Below are 26,670 nucleotides of genomic sequence, written 5' to 3'. Positions count from 1 at the left end.
GTGGCAGCTGCTCCACCCAGGATTGTAAGAAACTACAAAAAGCTGTGGATACAGCCCAGACCATCACGTAAGCCAACCTTCCATCCGTCGACTCCATCTATACTGCTCATTGCCGCAGAAGGGCAACATCATCAAAGACCCGTCTCACCCCGGCTATAATCCTTTACAATCTAATCTGCGAGGGAGAAGATACAAAAGCTTAAACACTTGTACCGACCGTTTCAAGAACAGCTTGTCCCCCACTGTTGTTAGACTTCTGAATGGACTTCTGTAATGTTGATCTTGCTTTTTGTGCACCTTCTTTGCAGCCGTAACTTTGTTTTCCTCAATCTGTTCTAATACCCTATGAACTTCATACATTATAACCTGCCTGTACTGCAAGCAAAACAAAACTTTTCACTGTACTTAGGTACATGTGATAATAATAAATCAAATCAAGTCAAAACTATCCTGGACACCTGTAACAAACTGTATCCCATTCAACCCTCCAGTCAATATAGAGGATGCTAAACAACAGCCCTGTTGTTTTTACGTTTTTCCATAGTCTGTCCACGTTATCTGTTCTTCTGTCACCAGCTGTCGGCAAACCTGTAGTTCAATCCCATCAAAGTGATTGCACCCTTCTTATCCCTGAACTCTGTTTCATATAGCCTCGGTGGATAAGCCCCCCAAGATGTCCTCCCTCAGTACAGCTATGATATTCTACCTTGTCAGTAACGCAACTTACTTATCTGTTTTACATCCATCCTTATTTTAAAACTTTTAGAGGTTTATAAAATCATGGGGGGCATGGATAGGGTGAATAGCCAAGGGCTTTTCTCTGGGGTGGGGCAGTCCAGAACTAGAGGGCGTAGGTTTAAGGTGAGAAGGGAAAGATTTAAGACACCTAAGGGGCACCTTTTTCGTGCAGAAGATGGTGGATGTATGGAATGAGCTGCCAGAGGAAGTGGTGGAAACTGGTACAATTACAACATTGAAAAGGCATCTGGATGGATAAATGAATGGGAAGAGTTTAGAGGGATATGGGCCAAATGCTGGCAAATAGAGCCAAATTAATTTAGGATATCTAGTCAGCATGGACGAGTTGGAACAAAGCGTCTGTTCCTGTCATGTACAGCTCTGTGACTCTATGTTTTTGTCACACCTGAATTATCTAAATCCTGGAACATTAAGCTGCCAGTCTTGTTACCCCTCACAACCAGTCTCTTTAATAACTAATAGTATTAATCTGACCTCTAAATTCATCAGCCTTACGTGTCGTACACTTGCATTAAAACAAATACATTTCAGACCAGCAGTCTTGCCGTGTTCAGTAACCTCTTCTTCCTCTTACTGGCCCTAGTCTCAGACTCCTCCTTGCTCATTTTACTTGCTGACCTACAGCTAATGTGGCCTGTTGCCACATTAGTTTAAATTCTCCCAAGTGGCACTAGAAAACCTCCCTGCAAGGATATTAGTGACCCTCCAGTTTAGATACAGCCTGTCCTTGTACAGGTCCCACCTGCCTTGGAAGAGATCCCAATGATCCAGATATCTGAAGCCCTCCCTCCTCACCAGCTCTTTAGACACACATTCAACTATATTACCTTCCTATTTCTGGCCTCACCGGCACTGGCATTTCTTAGACTGGACAAGAATTGAAAATGTTGTTCCCCATGGATCGATGTTAGGACTGTTGCATTTTCTGATTTATATAAACAATTTGGAGATGGGTGTTGAGTGCAAAGTCACTAAATTGGGAGATGATACTGAGCTAGGGAGGTTAATGAATTGTGTGGATGACTGCATGTTAAATGCTTTGTGTTTCATTTTTAAAGCAAAAGTAGGTGGTTTGGAAGGGATTTTCTGGTTGAGTCACTGAACAGTTTAATAATAGTTAAAGAAGAAGTGCCTTAAAGGCTGGCAGCACTCCAGGTAGAGAAGCCACTAAGTCCAGATGGGATCTTTCCTAGATTGTTGAGAGATGTAAGGGAGTAAACTGCAGAGCAATTGACAGAAATTTGCCAGGTCTCCCTGAGTACAGAATTTGTCCTGCGGAACTGGAGGATTGCAAATGTGAAAAGGGCAAAGGGTAACCTAGGAAGCCTTGACACTGACAAGTTGGCCAAATGGGTGCACACTTCACAAATAAATTTCAATGCAAAGAAATGTGAGGTACTGCATTTTGGTAGAAGAAACATGGAGGCGCAATAATGGACTCAATGATACAATTTTGAGGGGAGTATAAGAGCAGAGGGACCTCGGGGTTCACATACGTAATTCACTGAAGGTGGCCAGGCAAGTTGCTGAAACAGTTGTTAAGAAGGCTCATAAGATTCTTGGGCTCATTAAATAGAGGCATAGAGTATTAAAAACAAGGAAATGATGCTATACCTCTGCACACCATTGGTCAGACCAGTCATGTTCAGTTCTGGGCATCTTATTTCAGGAAGAATGTGAAGCCCTAGAGAGAATGCAAAGGAGGTTTTCGAAAATGAGGTGCACCTCATTTCGCTTGGGAACCCTGCAGCCCAATGGTATCAATGTGGATTTCACAATTCAAAATCTCCCCTCCCCCAACCGCATCCCAAAACCAGCCCAGCTCGTCCCCGCCTCCCTAACTTGTCTGTCCTTCCTCCCACTTATCCACTCCTCCCACCTCCCACCTCCAGCCCCACCCTCATCTCCTATTTACCAGCCTCATCCCGCCTCCTTGACCTGTCTGTCCTCCCTGGCTGACCTATCCCCACCCTAACTCCCCACCTACACTCACCTTTACTGGCTCCATCCCCGCCTCTTTGACCTGTCTGTCTCCTCTCCACCTATCTTCTCCTTTATCCATCTTCCATCTGCCTCCCCCTCTCTCCCTATTAATTTCAGAATCCCCTTCCCCTCGCCCATTTCTGAAGAAGGGTCTAGGCCTGAAACGTCAGCTTTCCTGCTTCTCTGATGCTGCTTGGCCTGCTGTGTTCATCCAGCTCTACACCTTGTTATCTCAGATTCTCTAGCATCGGCAGTTCCCACTGTCTTTACATTTTCATCCAAGTTATTTATATAAATCACAAACAGCAAAGGTCCCAGTTACGGATTCCTGTCAAATACCAATAGTCACGGACCTCCAGCCTGAAAAACACCCTTCTACCACTGCCCTCATCTTCTATGGACAAGCTAATTCTAACTCCCAATGGCTAGTCACCATGGATCCTGTGCATTCTAATCTTCTGGACGAGCCTACCATGAGGCATCTTGTTGAAAGACTTAATAAAATCCATGTAAACAACATCCACTGCTCTACCCTCAACAATTACCCTCGTCACCTCCTCATAAAATCAATCCAGTTCATAAGACATGACCTGCCCTGCACAAGGGCATGCTGACTTTCCCCATTTAGGCCATGCTTTTCCAAATGTGCATAAATCCTATCTCTAAGTATTCTCTCCAGTCGCTTCCCAATCACGGATGTGAGACTCAGTGGTTTATAGTTTCCTGGATTATCCCTATTTTCCTTCTTGGACAGAGGAACAGCATAAGCTACTTGCCAAACCTCAGGCTAGACAGGATACAAAGATCTTGGTTACGGATCCAGCAATCTCCTCTCTTGCCCCTCTCAACCTGGCATAGACACCATCAGCCCCTGGGGACTCATCCACCTTAATGCTCTTCAAGAGACTCAACCCCACTTATTTCTTGACCTCAAAATGCCGTAGCACATTAGCATGCCCCCCACTGATCTCACTATCCTCCATATCCTTCTCCTGGGTGAATACCGATGTACTCATTTAAGATCTCATCCGTATCCTCTGCCTCCAAGCAGAAGTTGTCCTCTTTATTCTTGCATGGCCCTATCCTGTCCCTAGTTATCTCTTGCATTTATTGTACGTATAAAATGTCTTGGAATTTTCTTTAACCGTACTTGCCAAGATCAATTCATGGCCCCTCCTTGGTCTTCTAATTTCCTGCCTGAGTTGTTTTTCGTGCTTTCTTTATATTCCTAATGGGTCAAATGCGATTTTAGCTTCCTAAACCTTACATATGCTCCCTAGAACATAGAACATAGAACAGAACATTACAGTGCAGTACAGGCCCTTCGGCCCTCGATGTTGCGCCGACCTGTGAAACCGATCTGAAGCCCATCGAACCTAAACTATTCCATTATCATCCATATGCTTATCCAATGACCATTTAAATGCCCGCAAATTTGGCGAGTCCACTACTTTTGCAAGCAGGGCATTCCACACCCTTACTACTCTCTGAGTAAAGAACCTACCTCTGACATCTGTCCTATATCTATCACCCCTCAATTTAAAGCTATGTCCCCTCATGCTAGCCATCACCATCCGAGGAAAAAGGCTCTCACTGTCCACCCTATCTAATCCTCTGATCATCTTGTATGTCTCTATTAAGTCAACTCTTAACCTTCTTCTCTCTAACGAAAACAGCCTCAAGTCCCTCACCCTTTCCTCATAAGACCTTCCCTCCATACCAGGCAACATCCTGGTAAATCTCCTCTGCACCCTTTCCAATGCTTCCACATCCTTCCTATAATGCGGTGACCAGAACTGTACGCAATACTCCAAGTGCGGCCGCACCAGAGTTTTGTGCAGCTGCAACATGACCTCATGGCTCCGAAACTCAATCCCTCTACCAATAAAACCTAACACACCGTACGCCGCCTTAACAACGCTACCAACCTGGGTGGCAACTTTCAGTGATCTATGCACATGGACACCGAGATCTATCTGCTCATCCACACTACCAAGCATCTTACCATTAGCCCAGTACTCTGTATTCCTGTTACTCCTTCCAAAGTGAATCACCTCACACTTTTCTGCATTAAACTCCATTTGCCACCTCTCAGCCCAGCTCTGCAGCTTATCTATGTCCCTCTGTAACCTGCAACATCCTTCCGCACTATCCACAACTCCACCGACTTTGGTGTCATCTGCAAATTTACTAACCCATCCTTCTATGCCCTCATCCAGGTCATTTATAAAAATGACAAACAGCAGTGGCCCCAAAACAGATCCTTGAGGTGCACCACTAGTAACTGAACTCCAGGATGAACATTTCCCATCAACCACCACCCTCTGTCTTCTTACAGCTAGCCAATTTCTGATCCAAACCGCTAAATCACCCTCAATCCCATGCCTCCGTATTTCCTGCAATAGCCTACCATGGGGAACCTTATCAAATGCTTTACTGAAGTCCACATACACCACATCAACTGCTTTACCCTCATCCACCTGTTTGTTCACCTTCTCAAAGAACTCAATAAGGTTTGTGAGGCACGACCTACCCTTCACAAAACTGTGTTGACTATCCCTAATCAAATTATTCCTTTCTAGATGATTATAAATCCTATCTCTTATAATCCTTTCCAACACTTTACCCACAACCGAATTAAGGCTCACTGGTCTATAATTACCAGGGTTGTCTCTACTCCCCTTCTTGAACAAGGGGACAACATTTGCTAGTCTCCAATCTTCTGGCACTATTCCTTTTTCTATTTGACTAAATTCACAACCTCCCTTGTTGTCTTAGGGTCTCATATCTTGCCGTCCTTATTCTTCCTCCTGATTGGAAAGTGCTAGACCTGAACTTTGATCATTAGGTGTTTAAACAACTCCCTTGTGTCAAATGTGGACTTACTTGATGACAGTTGCTTCCAAGTAGTTCTCCCTAGTTGCTCCTGTCTAATACTGTCATAATTTACCCTCCCCCAATTTAGTATTTTACCCAATTTAGTACTTTCCCACAAGGTCCAGTCTTATCCTTATTCATGGACACCTTAAAACTGTTTCCAAAATGCTGTCCGACTGTAAGGTCAGTAACCAGGCCAGGCTCATTTGGCAAAACAAGGTCCAGTATGGTCCCTCCTTGGATGCACCTAACAAATTCTATCCTGTCTAAGCATCTTGCTGTAAGGAAGTCCCAGTCAATGTTGGGGAAGTTAAAGTCACTCACTATGACAACCCTGTTGTTTTTGCATCTTTCGGTAATCTGCCTATGCATCTGTTTCTCGATGTCCTGGTGGCTGTTGGAAGGCCTGTAGTATGATCCCAGAACCTATAGTATTCCTTCTGTACTGCATAATTCTATTATTTTGGGATGGCAGGGCCCGAATTTCACTGCCTGGGAGGGTAATTGAAATGGGGAAACCTTGACCTTTAAAAATACTTAGATGAGCACTTGAAATGTTGTGCCATCTAAGGCTGTAGGACAGGAGCTGAAACGTGGGTCTAATGTTCATTGAGTAGTTTTGTTATTGCAGACTTGATGGCCAATGGCCTCTTTAAAATGTTATGATTCAATGAATTATTTACATTACTGACTTAGATGAGGTAAGTTAATGCACTGTCTTCGAATTTTTGGATGACGCAAAAACAGGTGGTAAGGCAAGTGTTGAGGATGGCACAAGGAGTCTCCAGAGGGATTTGGACAGGTTAAGCGAGCGAGCAAAAACTTGGAAGGTGGAATATTATCTGGGAAAATGTGAGGTTGTGCATTTTGGCAAGAAGAATAGGAATTGAATAGTATTAAAATAGAGAAAGGTTGCAGAAAGCTGCAGCCAGAGGGATTTACAGGTCCTTGTTCATTCACAAAAAGTGAGCATTTGGGTTAAGAGGGTTGTAGGGGAGATAAATGGAATGTTGGCCTTTACTTTGATGGAAATGGAGTATGAAAATAGTGAAATCTTGCTAAAACTACACAAAGCAGCATTCAGAAAACAGCTGGAATAATGTGAACGGTTTACATCTCCTTATCTAAGGAAACATATTGGAGGCAGTCCAGAGAAGGTTCACTAGGTTGGTATTGGGTATGAAGGCACTGTCTTATGAGGAGAGTCTATGTTGGTTAGGCCTTTACTCATTGGAATTTAGAAGAATGAGAAGCGACCGCAAAATTCTTAGGGCTTTACAGGGTAGATACGGAAAAGTTGTTTACCCCTGTGGAAGAGTCCAGGATCAGAGGGCATTGCCTTGAAGGAAGGGAATCACCCTTTTCAGATACCAATGGAGAGGAATTTCATCTGTTAGTAGGTTGTGAATCTGAGGAATTCTTCACCAAATGGAGCTATTGTAGCCGTATCATTGACTATATTCAAGGTTGAGATAGACAAATGTTTAATTTTAAGGGAATCAAGGGTTAACATAGAGCAGTACAGTACAGGCCCTTCGGCCCACAATGTTGTGCTGAACTTTTACTCAACCTAAGGTCTATCTAACCTCCACCCCGACCTTATACTATCATCCATATGCCTATCTTGTAGCTGCTTAAATGCCCCTAATGAGGCCGACTCCACTACCCTCTCCAGCAATGAATTCCATGCCCCTACCACACTCTTGAGTAAAGAGCCTACCTCTGACGTCTCCTCTATATCTACCTCCACTCACTTTAAAACTATGCACCCCCCCCCCCCCCACCACCTCCGTAATAGCTACCTCCACCTTAGGAAAATGTCTCTGGCTGTCCACTCTATGTATACCTCTGATCGTTTTGTACACCTCTATCAAGTCACCTCTCATCCTTTGTCTTTCTAAAGAGAAAAGCCCTAGCTCTCTCAACCTTTCCTCGTAAGACCTTCCCTCCATTCCATGCAACATCCTGGTAAATCTCCTCTGCACCTTTTCCAACACTTCCACATCTTTCCTGTAATGAGGCGACCAGACCTGGACACAATACTCCAGATGTGGCCAAACCAGGGTTTTGTATAGCTGGAGCATAACTTCACGGCTCTTGAACTCAATCCCTCTATTAATGAAAGCAAACACACCATATGCCTTCTTAACAACTCTATCCACCTGGGTGGCAGCTTTCAGGGAACTGTGGACATGAACCCCAAGATCCCTCTGCTCCTCCATACTGCCAAGAATCTTTCCGTTAACCCTGTATTCTGCTTTCAAGTTTGTCTTTCCAAAATGAATCACCTCTCACTTTTCAGGGTTAAACTCCATCTGCCACTTCTCATCCCAGCTCTGCATCCTATCAATGTCCCTTTGTAACCTAGAACAGCCCTCCGCACTGTCCACAACTCAACCCACCTTCGTATCGTCCGCGAACTACTTAATCCACCCGTCCAGTCCTACATGCAAATCATTTACAAAAATCACAAACAGAAGATGACCCAGAACAGATCCTTGTGATACACCACTCGTAACTAAGCACCATGTTGAATATTTTCTGTCCACTACCACCCTTTGTCTTCTAAGGGTCAGAATCCAATCTGCTACATTTCCCCCTATCCCACGCCTCCTTACTTTCTGCATGAGCCTACCATGGGGAACCTTATCAAACGCTTTACTTAAATCCATGTATACCACATCCACTGCTCTACCTTCATCCACGTGTTTGGTCACCTCTTCAAAGAATTCAATAAGGTTTGTGAGGCATGATCTCTCCCTCACAATTCCATGCTGACTATCACGAATCAACCTGTGCCTATCCAAGTGATCATAAATCCTATCTCTTAGCCATTTCCAATAATTTGCCCACCACTGACATATGACTAACTGGCCTGTAATTTCCGGGGTTATCCCTACTCCCTTTTTTGAACAAGGTAATGACGTTTGCCACTCTCCAATCTTCTGGCACTATACCCGTGGACAGTGAGGACGAAAAGATCATTGACAAAGGCCCTGTGATCTCTTCCCTCGCTTCCCGTAGAATCCTTGGATAAATCCCATCAGGCCCGGGGGATTTATCTATGTTCCAAGTTCCTCAAAATTCCTAGTACATCTTCCTTACTAACTTCCACCTCCTCTAGCTTACCAGTCTGTTTCACACTGTCCTCCCCTACAACTAGGTCCCTCTCAGTTGTGAATACTGAAGAAAAGTATTCATTAAGGACCGCACCTATCTCTTTAGGCTCCATGCACAAATTCCCTTTACAATCCTTGATCGGCTCTACCCTTTCTCTGGTCATTCTCTTATTCCTCATGTACGTGTAAAAGGCCTTGGAGTTTTCCTTGATCCTATCTGCCAAGGTTCTCTCATGCCCCCTTATCGCTCTCCTAAGCCCTGTCTTCAGCTCCTTCCTGGCTAACTTGTATCCCTCTAGAGCCTTTGCTAATGCTTGTTTCCTAAACCTTATACAAGCATCCTTCTTCCTCTTAACCAGTCGTTCAACCTCTCTTGAGAACCAAGGCTCCCTCACTCGACCGCATCTTTCCTGCCTGCTAGGGACAAACATATCGATCACACGCAGTATGCATTCCTTCACCAATCTCCACATTTCTATAGTGCTCTTCCCTGACAGTATCTGTTCCCATTTTATGTTACCTAGGTCTTGCCTAACTGAATTATAATTACCCTTTCCCCAATTATAAACCTTACCCTGCTGTATGTGCCTATCCTTTTCCATGACTATTGTAAAAGTGACAGAGTTATGATTGCTACCGCCAAAATGCTCTCCTTGCCAACAGGTCTAACACTTGGCCCGGTTCATTGCCAAACACCAAATCCAAAGTGGCCTCTCCTCGTGTTGACCTGTCTGCATACTGTGTCAGGAATCCTTCCTGAACGCACTGGACAAAATCCGCTCCATCTAAACTATTACAACTAAAAAGTTTCCAATCAATATTTGGAAAGTTGAAGTCACCCATGACTACAACCCTGTGACTTCTGCACCTTGGGTTCTCAGGTTATGGCAGGAAAGTGGAGTTGAATATCATCAGATCAGCCATATCATTGAATTGTGAAGCAGACTCAATGGACTGAATGGCAAACTTTTATTCCTAATTGTGTTCACTGCTTTTGATTTGAGAATGCAGTTTATGAGATCCCTTTGCTCAAGTGGGAGATGTTCTGTTGCTAGTGTGTTTCTCATTTAAGCTGAGGTGAAAGTCAGTTGAGGTTGGTTTAAATCCTGTAGTATATTAACCTTTAAGGATGAAGTGTGCTCTTTTGCTCAGCATGTTGTGATGGATGAATGAGAATCCTTGTATTTATGATTTGGATGGACCTATGGGAGAAGATGAATTGTTTATTTTACAGGTCACACCTTTTGTCAGTTACATCTGACCAGAGTGTATACTGTTGCAGAGATGAATGATCCTGTGCTGAAATCTAACTGGAGAAAGATTATTTATGACAGAGAAAATTGGGAGCTATGTAATATGAGATAATTTTTACAGACTGAGAGGGGTTGATTTAACACTGTTGTCTGAACGACTGGTTTGCTTTACAGTGCTAAAAGCATGGGTTAATTCTGCGCTGGCTGTGGTTACCATGAAGGATTCTCCTTCCCAAAGTTTCCCCTTGCTTGAGATGTGGTAACCGTCAAGTTTAACCACCACCAGTTATCTTTCGCTCTCTTGTGCTCTCTCTTTCACGAGAGAGCGGTCTTGTAAGACCTTTACAGACAAAGATTCTTCAGTTTTATACTGCCATTCCATTTTTCACACTGTATCAAATAATTGGTTTAATTTCAGCATCTGGATGAATAGCTTCTGTACGTCAGTATATTCAAGGGTGCCTGACTTTTTATGACATCCGAAGCATTAGTGATCACTAAAATAGAGCAATCAGTTCTGTTCTTGTGATGTTAGGTGTCAGAAATTGGCATTTCTAGTTTTCTTAACTATAGGAAGCAGCTAATTATTCTTAGCTGCTTCTCCAGTCGCAACATTGGATGTTTGAGATGGAGTTCTGTTTGTGTAGAGTTTGCGTGTTCTCCCCATGTCTGCGTGGGTTTCATCCAGGTGCTCTAGTTTCCTCCCACCAGGCCAAAGATGTGCAGGTTAGGTGGATTGGCCATACTAAATTGCATCGCGGCGTCCCGGGATGTGTAGGTTAGGTGCGTTAGTCATGGAAAATGCAGGGTTATAGGGATAGAGTAGGGGGGTGGGTGTGGATGGGATGCTGTTCAGAGGGTTGATGTGGAATCCTTGGGCTGAGTGGCTTGCTTCCACACTGTAGGGATTCAAGATTACATTAATCGAGGCTCAGTACAAATTTCTCTCGGCTTTTGTCAGTAGGAACTGCATTTAATTCCCACCAAAATACAAATCATCCCAAACTCTGTCTGGTTCCTTAACTGGCAACAACTCTCATTAGCCTATCGACATTGTGTCTTCTAACCTACAGTGGAGCCTATTCAGGTGGGGCCTCTTTTCAAAAAAAAACTTGCTTTAAAATTCTTCCAGGATCTCTTCCCTTCCTTTCACTAATCTCCTCCAGCTCCACAATCTTCCAAGGCACCCATGCTGCCCTAATTCTCCCTCTTGAGCATTCCCAAATTAAACACCTTGTCATCAGTGGTTGTGCTGAGACCCTGATTGTAGAATCCCTTCATATGCCTACTCTACCTCTCTTTCATCATCTCAGATTCTCTTATAACCTTCATTTAGGCTTTACCATGTTTCCTAGTATCACCTTGTGTGGCCTTGTATGTCATTTGGTTTTAAATTGCTCCAGTGAAGCACCTTAGGACGTTTTATTCTGTTCAAGGTGCTGTACAAGTTTGTTTCATCTTTGTAATACTTTCTTTAAATGCTCAATGCTGCCCAGTTGAATGGTTTTATGCATTTTCTGACTTCCTTTGTTTCACTGCTTGTGCAGTCAGAGTTCCATTATTTTGGTGTTATTGATTATTCTCAATAAATAATCTCTGTTGACCTGTGCTAGCTGTCAACTTCTCACCCTGTGACTCTATGGATTTAGGGAGCTGACTTTTACATCGCGAGATACGATCTATGTGGAACTTGACCTTTAAAACATGAGCAGTCAACTTGATTATCTCTGAACTGCACAGGATGTTGATAGCAGGAAGACCCAGTGGATCACAGGCCAGGAAAGGCAGAAACCCAGATCTGTTTACAGTAAAATAAAATGCTTAAAAGTGAATGAAACACATCAAGTTATCTTTATCATCCTCCTGTTAGAAAACTTTCATTTCCATTAAACTACATTTTATCTAATAGATAACTCTGAGCATAGCGAAAGGAATTCCTCTCTACATGTTTTTAGTTATTGAAAACTTGCATGCTGTGTATGGTTTAAAACCTGAATCGTTACAAATGGATGTTGCGCCCACTAAAATGCGCTGTTTATGTCTAACTTCCTATGGCCAGCTAATTATGATTTGAGGTGCATATTTGGGCAGAATTCAGAGAACAGAGTTGTGGCAGCAGTGAAAAACCTATTGCAGAAACCTAGTTTACAATTCCTAAGTTTAGAAAATAACTTCCAGTTCATAACTTGAGTTCAATATTAAATATATATTAAATAGAAACATCTGATTGAGAAACTGTCAAAAAATCCTGAAGTAAATGCAATTCGAACAACCCTGGATAATTACAGTTCAGGATCAGTTTGGGTCTCATGAAGATTTCCCTTAAAGATATAGGAAGAAATCTACAGTGATCCTAACAGAACCTTGTGCCAGAAAACCATCAACTGAGTCTGTTTGAAATAGGAGATACGCTTGTCGGATATCTGCTTGCAGCCAGAACAAGGAGCTGAGGCATCCGTTAGTAATGAGGTCTTAAATAAAACTTAAAGGGTCACTTTGCCAAAAATCTATATAAGCATCCCCATAAAATCTTGCCACAAAGAATAGCTGGAACACTGATAACCCAAGTGGATATTAGAGAATTGTAGCACATCTCGTGGGTTGGTTTTGAAAGAAATGATGAAATATTGTAGTAACATATCAAAGATGTTGCTAAATTACCAATAGTGCCCAGGGATGTTTAGGTTAGGTGGGTTAGACATGAGAAATACAGGGATAGGGGAATGGGTCTTGGAGGGATGCTCTTTGGAGGGGCAGTTTAGACTTGTTGGGCCAAATGGCCTGTTTCCACACTGTAGGGATTCTATGACTTAGAGTAATTAAAAAGTAGAACTGAGTTAATCGTCTATGTCACTGCAAACAGAAATGTTAAATTTAATGGTGCTTTCTTTGTTTAATTTTTCTTAGTGAGGTTTGTAACATGAACTTTTGTGGCTTAGATCTGTCAGTTGACTTCTGAGTGCTTGGATTGCTCTTTTAAGCATTAGTGGTCCAAAATAGGATCATAACAAATTAAAAAATTAAATCAAAAAATGTCAACAATTGAGAAGATATATCTAAGCCTGTAAAGTCTGATGCAAAGGATTTGAACACTTTGTCAGCCTTTGTCGATCCGTAGTGGGGTTGCAGGCAAAAATAATGGGTTAATTACGATTAATCTTTCAAAAGCATAGAGCAGGCAAGATAGGGCAACTGGTCTCCTTGTGTGCCTTAAGTTTCTATAATTGCATGAAGCCCAAGGTGAAATACGGGAGGCTGTGGACAGGTAAGGCAATGAGCCAACATCTCATAGCTCAACAAAAGGAAGTGATGGTCCTTTTCCCCATTCCTGGGTCAGTGGTGCATTCAGTATTGAGGGAGGTACACTGTTCTGTAAGAGTTGATGGTCCTTTTCCTTGTCTGTAAGCATTCTGTATTGAGGGAGGTACACTGGCTGTAGGGGCTAGTATTCCCATAGACTTGTGCCAGCTGTGTACTGCACAGCAACATTGACTACAAGCAGAGGGTGACATTGGTTGTCTTCTGGCCTCTGTGGTTGCTGCCAGACATCTAGGTTTGATTCAAATATTGTTAAGATGGTGTTAAGCTGACATACCATCTTAGCTGCAATGTCACTGTGTGCACAACCTGCTGAGACTTCCTCAGAGCATCCCATTCATAGGTTTAAAAAGCTTGCATTTGTCTTTTGTGAACTCAGGACCTCTCTATACTTGGCAGCCAATAAAGCTTTTTTTGATATTTGATCACTATTGTAGGGTAGAAATCCCGCAGCCAGTGTGCGTACAGAATGATCTCACCAGCAGCAGTGCAATAATGGCCAGATAATCTGTTTTAATGATTCTGATTAAGAGAATCTTTGACCAGGACACCAAGGAGAGCTTCCTGGCTCTTCTTTGAAACAGTGCCAAGTATACCCACCTGAAAGGGCAAATAGGACCTGATGTTAGACACTGCGGGTAAGCAACAATACATGTTCTGTGCGAGCTCCCATCCAATGTTGGAAAATGTGGTAAATTGGGAGAGCACAGTGTGTAGTGGGACCTGGGCGTCCTTGTGCACCTGTCGCTGAAGGTAATCATGCAGGTACAGCAGGCAGTAAAGAAGGCAAATGGTATGTTGGCCTTCATTGCAAGAGGTTTTGAGTACAGGAGCAAGATGTGTTGTTGCAGTTCTACAGGGCCTTGGGGAGACCACATCTGGAATATTGTGAACAGTTTTGATGTCCATTTCTGAGGAAGGATGCTCTTGCTCTTGAGGGAGTGCTGCAAAGTTTTACCAGGCTGATTCAGGGGGTGGCATGTCTAACGTATGAGGAGAGATTGACGAGGTTGGGATTGTTTTTGCTAGAGTTCAGATGAATGAGGGGGGATCTCATAGAGACGTATAAAATTCTAACAGGGCTATACAGGGTAGATGCAGGGAAGATGTTACCGATGGTGGGTGTGCCCAGGACTAGGGGTCACAGTCTGGGGATTCAGGGTAGATGATTTAGGGCAGAGATGAGAAGATATTTCTTCACCCAAAGAGCGGTGAGCCTGTGGAATTCATTACCACAGAAAGTAGTTGATGCCAACGTTGAATGTATTCAAGAGGTGACTAGACATAGCACTTGGGTGAATGGGATTTAAGGTTATGGGGAGAAAGCAGGATGAGGTTATTGAGTTGGACGATCAGCCATGATCGTGAAGAATGGCAGAGGAGGCTCGAAGGGCCAAATGGTGGTCTCCTGCTCTCATCTTCTATGTTTCTATGTAATTGATTTGCTAAACATTGCTTCTTTACTTTATGTGCACAGATGGAGCGGCTACAGGCAGAGAACACAGCGGAATGGGGCAAGAGGGAGCGTCTTGAGACTGAGAAGCTGAACCTTGAAAGAGAGAACAAGAAGCAGAGGGCGCAGATCGAAGATCTGGTCGAAGTATTGGCCAAAAAGAGGAAGCAGGCAGCAAGTGCCCTGGACACTGACCTGAAGACAATTCAGACTGAGCTTTTTGAAAAGAATAAGGTAAAGGAACAGTGCATTTGCAATGATTTATTGTAGTTGTGACAGTCAAAAAGGCATCTGATACAAAATTAATGCCAGAGCAATATTCTGTCAAGAACCAGTTGACAGTTATAATCATGGTTGGAGAATATCTCCTCACCTGCTTTCTGGTCGCAGTGATGGTGGCGGCAGAAGTTTTGAAACAACGAAAAAGGCAGTAAAGGATCACTGACTATGCAAAGCCTGTAGCAGAGGATGAATGAAGCTTTGGGAGATGATTAATAATTTACGCAAGCACATTTAAGGTTGAGAAAAGTAGTCCAGGAGTGAAATGAGCCAAACATGCTCAACCTGTGATTCAGCTTCACCTCTTCCTTGTAACCTTAGCTGGCTGTCTCTCTTCTCCCTCGTACACCAGTGTGCGCTGGTTCTTGCTATCAAGACATAGGATACTGCGTAGGGAGCTCAGGCTGAGAACTAAATTTTCTCATTAATTACATTATTGTAATGTGAATTTTGTTACCGATAAACAGTAAAATACAGGGCATGAACTGGCAAGAAATTAAATGTAAAAAGTTTGTCTCCTGCAATCCTATCTTCAATGAGTTTATCTAGTCTATTCTGCCATATAGCTGACCTAATCAAAGATATGGACTTTTCGCTTTGAGAATAGGGGTTCTTTCTGTTGCATAGACTATAGTGGAACACAGTGAATGCATGGACAAAACTGTCCTGGGAGCATAACCTCAATATACTCGATAATACAGGTGGAGGTTTGTCAGAGGGAAAAAAAAAAGGGGCAAAAGACAGGTGTCTGGAAATGAGGGAAGGGGCAAGTGGTGTCTGGCAGTTGGGGGTGGGAGCATTGATCGTTGGGAGGGGGGAGATTCCTGTCAGGTGTGGTGGGTAGAACGGAGTGGTATCTGCATACAAAGTAACAGTGAGAGTCAGAGACGAGGGGAGTACCTAGTGTCTTGGTCGCCAGGGCAAAAGTAGAGTACAGGGGCAATTGGGTGGGTGGGGGAGAGAAGAGTGGTGACTGGGACGAGTTTCATGTAGGATGTGGAGAGTGTGGTGTCTGGCACCTGGATTAGTGGATGGGGGAGGTATCGGTGGTGCTCAAGGGTAGGGGCTGGCGGTGGTGGAATTGGAGTTTGCAGGTGGGTGCTGTATAACAGGTGTGTCAGGAGGGTGGTATCGGTGTAGCTTTAAATTGAAGCAGTATCTCTTTTTGGTCCTGGTGTAACATCAGTGTCTTTCCACTAGAGAGATAGCAGTTAGAAAGAGCAAACACGACGAAAGATGCTGGGAGAGTCCTATATCCTGATGTTGTTCCTTGGTGTGTTCTGAGAATAGGAAAGATTTCAAATGGACGACAATAGAGGCTATGTCCCTTCTACCTTGATATTGCTGCTGTAGCCTACTTGATGCAGAGCAGGGTACTGGCAGACCCACACACTTGTGCTACCTTAAAGGAGACAGCTTTTGACCTGTCTGTGGTGATATTTTCCATGTTGCTGTGCAGTTATGCCCTGCCCTGCCCAGCCTCCTGGAAACATTACCTGAGAGGTATTATCAATGAAGACTATTGACAACCAGACAGCAGGAGGAGGAAATAAAGTCGAAGGATACTTGATTGCGGGCAAATCGTGAATTTTCAATTCTTCACCATGACTTTACCTTTCAATATCCACCTTTACTTAGATAATGACCAGGTACAGGATAAATCAGTAAAACTGGAATATTACAGATTATTTCTATTTGCTATGAGAGCACTAGCACTATTCCACTCAACACAGCGGTGGAGTAGGAAACTCAGATCGGAGATCCTGATCTCCTTCTGTTTCCTTCTCTTTTTTTTTTCTTCTTTTATTCCCTCTTTGGTCTCTATGTGGGCCTCAGCCTGGTCTCCCAGCGACTCATGGCAGGTCCAGCCCAGTTTCTCAGCCATGTGGTGGCTCTCAGCCATGTTTCTTGGCAGCGTGGCAGGTCCCAGCCTGGTCTCTTGGCAACTCATGGTGGTATCTCAGCATGGTGCACGAGTGGATCCTGCCTGGGTGTGTTCCCGAGGTAGTGGGGGAGATTGGAAAGGCGACAGTTTCAACAGCAGTGACGGTATCTGCAGCGGCGGCATTGAGATCAGACGGCAGAGCGAGATAAGCAGAGAACTCATCAAAGACTGTTGAACTTTTAACTTATTCCTTTGTTTTTTATAGCTTAGGCGGCACAGTGGTTAGCATTGCTGCCTCACAGCGACAGGGACCCGGGTTCGATTCCACCCTCGGGCGACTGTCTGTGTGGAATTTGCACATTTCTCCCCGTGTCTGCGTGGGTTTACTCCGGGTTCTCCGGTTTCCCCCCTCAGTCCAAGGATGTGCCGGGTAGGTGGATTGGTCGTACTAAATTACCCATTGTGCCCAGGAATGTTTAGGTTAGGTGGGTTAGATGTGGGAAATACAGGGGTAGAGAAATGACTCTTGGTGGGATGCTCTTCGGTGTGGCGGTGTGGACTTGTTGGGCCAAATGGCCTGTTTCCATACTGTAGGGATTCTATGATATTAAACTATGAAAGACTTTAATGTAAACTACTAGCTGTTTCTTTATTTTTCTACTATTTTATGAAGTAATGGTTAACATTTTAACTCTTGTTTCTCTTACCACTTTATACCTAGGCTTTGTACTCAGGTACATTGGTACCTAAGATGGCACCATATGTGGCAACATTATACACTTTTCACTGTACTTCTGTACTTGAGTACACATGACAATAAAAAAAAACCTGAAATCTAAAAAGCATGAGATTACTAGTGTGCTTTCTAAGTTTGCCTTTAAAGCTATACATATGAGTTTCTGTTAATTGCCACCTTTACTGCTTTTTACTGTTTTTAAGTGGATATTGAAATTTGGCTTTGAAAACAAAGCGATACTGGGAGTTTTGGAGGCGTGGGCAGGGACGGCATTTGAAACATAGCTAAAAACACTCATTTTAACAAAATCCGTTGGGATGGAAATAAATGAATGAGAGTAATGAGTGAGATGTAGCAACAAACTGAGGGTGAAGTGGATGTTAAAGATGTTGAAATACGTTTTCAGCTGACCTTGAGTTAATAGACCAGCATTAATGTGAAAGTATGACTAATGAATAAAACAACTCAGTGACCTATGAGCTCCATAAGGCACATTCCAGCAGATGTGTCACAGTAACAACACCCCCACAGCTGCTTCGAGGGCAGCGTGCAATGGTGTAGACCAGACGGGTGTGCGTGATGGATGTCGCAGGTAGTGCCCTTCTCACCACCAACCAAGCGAACTCTTGATAATTTTTGGAAAGTTCTGGTGATGATGCATATGAGTTTGACAGTCTGCTCGGGAACCACGCAACAGGATTCACCCTCTCCTTTCCCCTCAGAGTCTCAAGGATGTTACTTGCTGCCCACTTCCTGTTGCACGTATGGTCAAAGGTATTTTTCTTTGCAAATTTCTCCACAAAGGACGAGTGATCTGGAACAGTCCAACTACTTAGAGTGTTCTGCAGCAACAGGGCCAATCCCATCCTTCAAATCACCAGGGACAAGTAGTACTTCAGTACATAGTGACATTTTGGTGTTTGCGCACTGAGGGTTGACATGCACCTAAATGCAGCCACACACAAAGGTGTCCATCAGGATGAGGGCGATGTTGGATAATTTCCCCCCCATCTCCAAGCATTTTGTACACGGAGTCCCTGCTGACACAGTCCATCTTAGACCTCCAGATGAAGTGGAAGATGTTTCAGTCACCCAAACTAGCACATTTTCAGAGAATGAGCCAGACCCATGCCACGTACAACAGCAGAGAGAGTGCCTCACACCTGATGGCCAGGTTTTTACCTGCAATGGAGAGGGAGTGGTGCTCCCAAAAGACTAGCTTCTGTTTCGCCTTGGCAATGTGCTCCCTGCCAAGATTGTGTCCATGCCCTGCACACCACCCCCCCCAAAAAAAACCATATCCCCAGCACCTTCAGATAATCTGACCTGATAGTGAAGGGAATAAAGGATCCGTCGGCCCAGTTCCCAAAGAACATGGCCTTGCTCGAGACTCGATTTTTAACTTGGCTCCACAGGCTGCCTCAAAGTGGTTGCAGATGCTCATGAGGCTGTGCACAACAGCAGATCCAAGCAGAAAATGGTGACGCCTCCAGTGCACAAGGAGGCTTTGACCTGCAGGTCTCTGCTATCTGGAAAAGTCACCCCTCTCAGTCTCGCATCCTTCCTGATGGACTCGGCAAAGATCTGAACAGAACACACAAACAAAGCAGGAAAGAGTGGGCAGCCCTGCCCGACTCCAGATCTGATCAGGATGCTTTCTGATTCCCACCACTTGATTGAGACTACACTAACGATGTTGGTGTAGAGCAGTCGGATCCAGTTGCAGATTCTTTCCCCAAAGCCCATTTTGGACAACACATCCGACATGTACGTGTGCGTTGTCTAGTCAAAGGCCTTCTCCTGGCCCAGGCTGATGAGGCAAGTGTGCACCACTCCCCCTTCCTGGATGTAGGCGATCATATCCCTGAAAAGCATGAGGTTCTCGGAGATCATCATGCCTGGTAAAACACAGGTTTGGTCAGGGTGAATCACCAGTTCTAGAGCAGACCTGACCTGACCTGGCGATGACGTTAGACAGGATTTTGTAGTCTGCAACAGAGATAAGAAATTACTTGTCTCAAAGGGTCATGAATCGTGGAGTTCACTAGAGTGTGGTGGATGATAAATCTAAGGAGCCAGACAGACAGATTCTTAATTAGTAAAGTGTTGATGGGTCACTGAGAGCAGGCAGGAAAGTGATGTTGAGGCCAAAATGAGATCAGCCATAATAATATTAAATGGTGGAGCAGGCTCTTTCAGTAAATGCTTATCATTTCACACTCTGACAGTGAGTATCTCACTTTCTTTTCCTGTCCTCCAGACCCTGTATCTTTCCTTCAATTTTCACTCTCTCCTGGTTTTCTCTTCCTCTCTTTTTCTTTGTTTCCTCTCATTCACTTCATTTCCATACCAACAGGTTTCTGTAATGCATATTTTTAAAAATGAATCTTTTTTTAGCAATGTTTTGAATGTCCCACCTCCTCTATACTCACTGTTTCAAATGCCCCCACTTCTCTCTGTTTTGAATGTCACCCTCCCCTTGTTATTTCAAATGCAACCTACCCCTTGTTATTTCAAATGCAACCTACCCCCTCCACCATCTTTCTGTAGCCTCTTCTGTCTCTGTTCTTAATGCTTGTGCCTATGCTTTATATTTGGAAGTGGACCCTTTGATGAGTGAGATGTCTGTTTTGAACATCATAGGTATGGTTTCATCTTGTCACTGTGTCAGGCTGCCCACCACTGGTTTTCTGCCTTGTGCTGTCAAATCTCAATTTTCAATAAGGTATGCTGATTACGTTTGACATATCAAGGTTTTAGTTTTTGCTATAAAGCGTAATTCTCAATCTGTAGATTTCTTGCACTTGTCTCCGATGAATGAAAGGTATCATAGTGTAACTGCTGGGTAACCTGTCAGAACCGAGCCGGTTTATTCTGAGCAATTTACATAGCCTCTCAAAGCCCCGTTAACAACATTGCAAAACAAAGCTTATACAATGTGAATTTACTTTCCCAGTTATATATTTGATTTATATTTCAGTTGCACATTTAGAACAAAGAAAATTACAGCACAGGAACAGGCCCTTCGGCCCTCCAAGCCTGTGCCGATCCAGATCCTCTATCTAAACCTGTCGCCTATTTTCCAAGGATCTGTATCCCTCTGCTCCCTGCCCATTCATGTATCTGTCTAGATACATCCTAAATGACGCTATTGTGCCTGCCTCTACCACCTCCACTGGCAATGCGTTCCAGGCACCCTTTGTGTAAAGAACTTTCCATGCATATCTCCCTTAAACTTTCCCCCTCTCACCTTGAAATCGTGACGCCTAGTAATCAAGTCCCCCACTCTGGGGAAAAAGCTTCTTGCTATCCACCCTGTCTATACCTCCCATGATTTTGTAGACCTCAATCAGGTCCCTCCTCAACCTCCGTCTTTCTAACGTAAATAATCCTAATCTACTCAACCTCTCTTCATAGCTAGCGCCCTCCATACCAGGCAATATCCTGGTGGACCTCCTCTGCACCCTCTCCAAAGCATCCACATCCTTTTGGTAATGTGGTGACCAGAACGGTATGCAGTATTCCAAATGTGGTTGAACCAAAGTCCTATACAACTGTAACATGACCTGCCAACTCTTGTACTCAATATCCTGTCCGATGAATGAAAGCATGCCGTATGCCTTCTTGACCACTCTATCCACCTGCGTTGCCACCTTCAGGTGAACACCTGAACACCTAGATCTCTCTGTGTATCAATTTTCCCCAGGGCTTTTCCATTTACCGTATAGTTCTCTCTTGACTTGGATCTTTCAAAATGCAACACCTCGCATTTGCCTGGGTTGACCTCCATCTGCCATTTTCTCCGCCCAACTCTCCAATCTATCTATATTCTGCTGCATTCTCCGACAGTCCCCTTCACTATCTGCTACTCCACCAATCTTAGTGTCATCTGCAAACTTGCTAATCAGACCATCTGTAGCTTCCTCCAGATCATTTATGTATATCACAAACAACAGTGGTCCCAACACAGATCCCTGTGGAACACCACTGGTCACAGTTCTCCATTTTGAGAAACTCCCTTCCATTACAGCTGTCTGTCTCCTGTTGCCCAGCCAGTTTTCTATCCATCTAATGAGTACACCCTGGACCCCATGCGACTTCACTTTCTCAATCAGCCTACCATGGAGAACCTTATCAAACGCCTTACTGAAGTCCATATATGTGACATCCACAGCCCTTCCCTCCTCAATCAACTTTGTCACTTCCTCAAAGAATTCTCTCAAGTTGGTAAGACATGACCTTCCCTGCAAAAAACCATGCTGCCTATAACTAATAAGCCCATTTTCTTCCAAATGTAAATAGATCCTATCCCTCAGTATCTTGTCCAGCAGCTTCCCCACCACTGTCGTCTGGCTCACCAGTCTATAATTACCTGGATTATCCTTGCTACCCTTCTTAAACAAGGAGACAACGTTAGCAATTCTCCAGTCCTCCGGGACTTTACCCTTGCTCAAGGATGCTGCAAAGATGTCTGTTAAGGCCCCAGCTATTTCCTCTCTCGCTTCCCTCCGTAACCTGGCATAGATCCCATCTGGACCTGGGGACTTGTCCACCCTAATGCCTTTTAGAATACCCAACACTTCGTCCCACCCCTCCTTATGTTGACTTGACCTACAGTAATCGAACATCTGTCCCTAACCTCAACATCCGTCATGTCCCTCTCCTCAGTGAATACCGATGCAAAGTACTCATTAAGAATCTCACTCATTTTCTCTGACTCCTCGCATAACTTCCCTCCTTTGTCCTTGAGTGGGCCAACCCTTTCCTTAACCCTGTTTGCTAAAGATATTTCATGACCCCTTTTAGCCCTCTTAATTCCTCCTTTCAGATTGGTCCTACTTTCCCAATATTCTTCCAAAGCTTCGTCTGTTTTCAGTCGCCCAGACCTTATGTATGCTTCCTTTTTCCTCTTTGCTAGTCTCACAATTTCACCTGTCATCCATGGTTCCCTAATCTTGCCCTTTCTATCCCTCATTTTCACAGGGACATGTCTGTCCTGCACTCTAATCAACCTCTGTTTAAAAGCCTCCCACGTATCAAATGTGGATTTACCCTCAAACAGCTGCTCCCAATCCACATTCCCCAGCTCCTGCCTAATTTTGCTATAGTTGGCCTTCCCCCACTTCAGCACTCTTCCTTTAGGACCACTCTCGTCTTTGTCTATCAGTGTTCTAAAACTTACGGAATTGTGATCACTATCCCCAAAGTAATCTCCTACTGAAACTTCAACCACCTGGCTGGGCTCATTCCCCAACACCAGGTCCAGTATGGCCCCTTTCCGAGTTGGACTATTTACATACTGCTCTAGAAAACTCTCCCGGATGCTCCTTACAAATTCTGCTCCATCTAAACCCCTAACACTAAGTGAATCCCAGTCAATGTTGGGAAAATTAAAATGTCCCATCACCACCACCCTGTTGCTCCTACATCTTTCCATAATCTGTCTACATATTTGTGCCTCTATCTCACGCTCGCTCACATTCGACGATTCTTTTCTTTGTAGCTCCTCATGGGGTGTTTTAGCACCGGGCCAGGTTCCTCTAACTCTGCCTCTGATATGGTCAGTTTGTAACTCATCTCTTGTGCCTGGAGCATCTCAGAAGAAATTCATGGTCTTCTTCAGGCGACAAAGGTGTCGAGGTAGCGACATCCACCGTGTCCATCTCAGCATCTGAGGTCTCTTCAATGTTTGTCAAGAGAGGGTGAATCCACGGGTTCTGAAACTGTAGGAAAGGCAGTTGAAGAGCTTGGCACGTTTTGCACCTGCACCATTTGTGACTTTGCAGATTTCATATGGTCAATGTTCTTGTTGCACCTACCTGAACCTCGTACGTCACTGGACCGGACTTTGCGTTGACCATGCCTCTTACCTATGCAGGGCCATTCTCACGGTTCCTACACCAAACTTCAACCACTTAAGTCACTCTTGCTTTGCGGAGTCTTGCTTCTGTATTGGCGTTCCCAATGCAGTTTCAACCTCCACCCCCAAGATCCGGGAATATCCGATTTAACCTGGAGTGGAGTCTTCTCCCCATTAGCAACTCTGCTGGAGCTATCTCTGTAATTGCATAAGGTGTGGTCCTATAATCAAATAGGAACCGGGACAGTTTGGCATTTAGTGAAGCTGTCGGCTGTTTCTTTAAGCCTGCCTTCAAAGTTTGGACTGCTCTTCCTGCCAGATGAATGGTATGGAGCTTTTCTTTTCCAAACAATACCGTGCAACTTTAGGAAATACTCAAACTCCCTGCTGGTAAACAATGACCCGTTATCTGTGACCAACGCTTCCAGGAGTCCATGTATTGTAAAAAGTGCGCAGTTTTTTGCCCATCGTCCCTGTGATTGATAAATAAACTTCGGTAGAGGCTTGGCTTTGTTTAGGGGCTTTGCTGTGGGCTGACTTAGAGTTCCTCTTCAGGATATGTCTTGAGTGAGGGTATGCAATTGCCTTCACTCAAGTAGTGTCTCCCAAGGTCAGTTGGACAGGTGAGGGTGTCCACCTCCATTGGATACCCTGCAACACTTTTATGCTCCACTTGCCACATTTTCCAATGATAAAGCCAGTTGTAGTGTCTGTCTGAAGTTCAGTCGAGCTCAGCTAGTAGGCACTTTTGCATGGTTACATCATTTATCCCACATACTGAACTGTCTCCCAGCATCTCAAGGGTCAAACTGAAATCACATCCCCTCTGCCAGTCACCTTAACCTAGTCAACAATCCCGATACTGATTTCCCTGGTTCTCCAATGGCTGAGTAAAACCGATAGCATCTCAAAATTAGAGGTGGCTTGGGGTCATAATATTCCTTAACTAAATCTGTCAACTCTTGAAAGGCTTTAGTATGTGGTGCCTCAGGGAAAGTTAAGTTCCCAATAACGGAAAAAGCTGCAGGCTCACATGCTGTCAGGAGAATTACGCATTGTTTTTCATCTGCCCCAATGTCATTTGCCTGGAAAAAAGATGCATTCTTTCCACATACTGGGCCCAGTCTTCGATACCAGGATTGAACAAGTCAAGCTTCCCAAATAAAGGTATGATGCCAGAAGTGCTTACCCCAACTCAAAGATAACTGTTGTGGGTGAATTTAATCAGAGCGTGACTTTCTCTCGTCATCACTGAAATAACTTCATAGAGGCTGGTATCCCGTCACCAAGTCACCGTTTATTTACACGTGGACAGTCCATGACACTGATCCAGCTTTTTCAGGGCCAGCTCTCAGAGTGAACAGAATCTCTAACATTCCTGTTTATATCTATCAGATAGGGGTTCCCTGATTGGACCAGGATAACAGCCCCAAAAAGGAACTCATATATTCTATGAGGTCCACCTAGCTGATGTCGTCACAATCACCACACTATCTACCTCCGCTTTAAAAATATTCAAACGCCCTGACTCCATCATTCTCTGGCGAAGAGAGTTCCATAGACTCTCAACCCTTTAAAGAAAGATTTTTTTCTCAACTCTGTCTTTAATGGGACATCCCTTTAATTTTAGCCATCTCAGGAATGAGTTGGGTGAACCTGCTCCGAACTGGTTCAAATTCAGTGACAAACCTTCATAAGTAAGGAGGTCAAAATGTGGTATGTTTGGCCTCACCAACATCCTACATGACTTTAACAGGAGGCTGCTGTCAACCGAGAAAGGGTTCCTCTGCCACACATATGCTTGTCCACAAGCTGGATGCAAAATAACTGTCAATATTGCAACACATTTCAATAGATTATTATAAAGTAATTAACACAACTTGGAATTAATTGGAACTCATCACTGCCTAGCAAGAAACTTGTCATGCTGCTTGTTAAAAGCATAAAAGATGGAGCAAGGTGCTGTCAATGATGAGAGAAGCCTCGCTGGACTTCCTGTCAATTCTGCCACAAATCACACCGTAGCCCAAATTGCTCAGACACCTGTAAGATTTCATCTGATGTTACTTTTTGGGGATATTCAGTGCAGACTTTTTTCATTCATTCAAAGGAAGTGGGTGTCATTGGCTCAGCCAACATTTATTGCCCATCCCTAATTGCCCCAGACAACACTTAGGAGTCAACCACATTTCTGTGGGTCAGGAATCACGTACTCGAGAACAACTAAGGATGGCAGTTTCCTTCCCTAAAGGACATTAGCGAAGAAACACCATTTATTGTGGGATCTGGATGGCTCAGCATTGTAGCAACTGTCTGATTGATCAGGTTGGAACTTAACACAGACCTTGTGAAGGATGTGAAACAGAGTGAGGCAAGGATACCTCTAGAAGCTGGCTGAATCAGTCAGTCTCTCCCATTTTTCTCTGCTCTAATCTTCTGTTGAAAGAGCTGAAAAACTACATTTGAAAATGCTGGAAGAAGTCATTCTAAAACTTAAAGACTAAATGAAAGACCACAGGGGCCATCCAAGCAACCAAAGAACCGCAGAAAAATCATTGCTGTGACCCACCAAGGCATCAGCAAAGAATCAAAAGAATTGTGAAATCAGTCCTTCTAGTTTTATGCTGTGGACTGGTGAAACTGAACAGAACTGTTCTCCCAACCATTCTTCCCTCCACTCATAATATTTGTGTTTTTGTACTTTTCGTCCTGTGTTTGTGTTCAGGAATTCTTTTTAAAGGGGCAAAATTTAAGTTACATAAATTAGAAGCTATCTTTTAACCATTCTTTTACTGTTCTTGTTAAAGTTAAGAGTGTTGCAAATGATAGAGGATTTTTTTTGTTCCTGACAGGTAACAACAGTCAGTAAAAAGTAAATTGGGGTTGATAGTGATTACATCAACTCTTCTCATGTGTGTTGACTCTGGGAATAGCTGGGATTGATTTCCAGCATACCATCCCAGTGAATGATAACAATATTGTCATCCTGGCTTTCAATCAAACTAATTCATCTCATTAATCTGAGCTATTAATTTACCTGAGATAGTTGGAACTGCAGATGCTGGAGAATCTGAGATAACAAGGTGTAGAGCTGGATGAACACAGCAGGCCAAGCAGCATCAGAGGAGCAGGAAAGCTGACGTTTCGG

At 43.9% G+C, this 26,670-nt stretch overlaps 1 protein-coding gene across 6 annotated transcripts in view; it reads left to right on the top strand.

Annotated features, from left to right (window-relative positions):
* Nucleotides 1–26,670, top strand: part of ccdc102a (coiled-coil domain containing 102A) — a 186,031-nt gene that overhangs the window by 110,544 nt on the left and 48,817 nt on the right. For 5 of the 6 annotated variants that reach the window (XM_048605637.1, XM_048605638.1, XM_048605634.1 and 2 more), the window contains one exon: nt 14,787–14,996. In XM_048605637.1, the coding sequence (XP_048461594.1) occupies nt 14,787–14,996 (210 nt within the window). Of the gene's footprint in view, nt 1–14,786; nt 14,997–17,647; nt 17,769–26,670 lie in introns of those variants that run through there. The other variant, XM_048605639.1, reaches the window with a different exon arrangement.

Source organism: Rhincodon typus, chromosome 15 (assembly GCF_021869965.1).
Source record: "Rhincodon typus isolate 14 chromosome 15, sRhiTyp1.1, whole genome shotgun sequence".
Lineage (NCBI taxonomy): Eukaryota > Metazoa > Chordata > Chondrichthyes > Orectolobiformes > Rhincodontidae > Rhincodon > Rhincodon typus.
The sequence above is the reverse complement of the archived record's forward strand: the minus strand, read 5'-3'. Positions and strand labels throughout refer to the sequence as shown.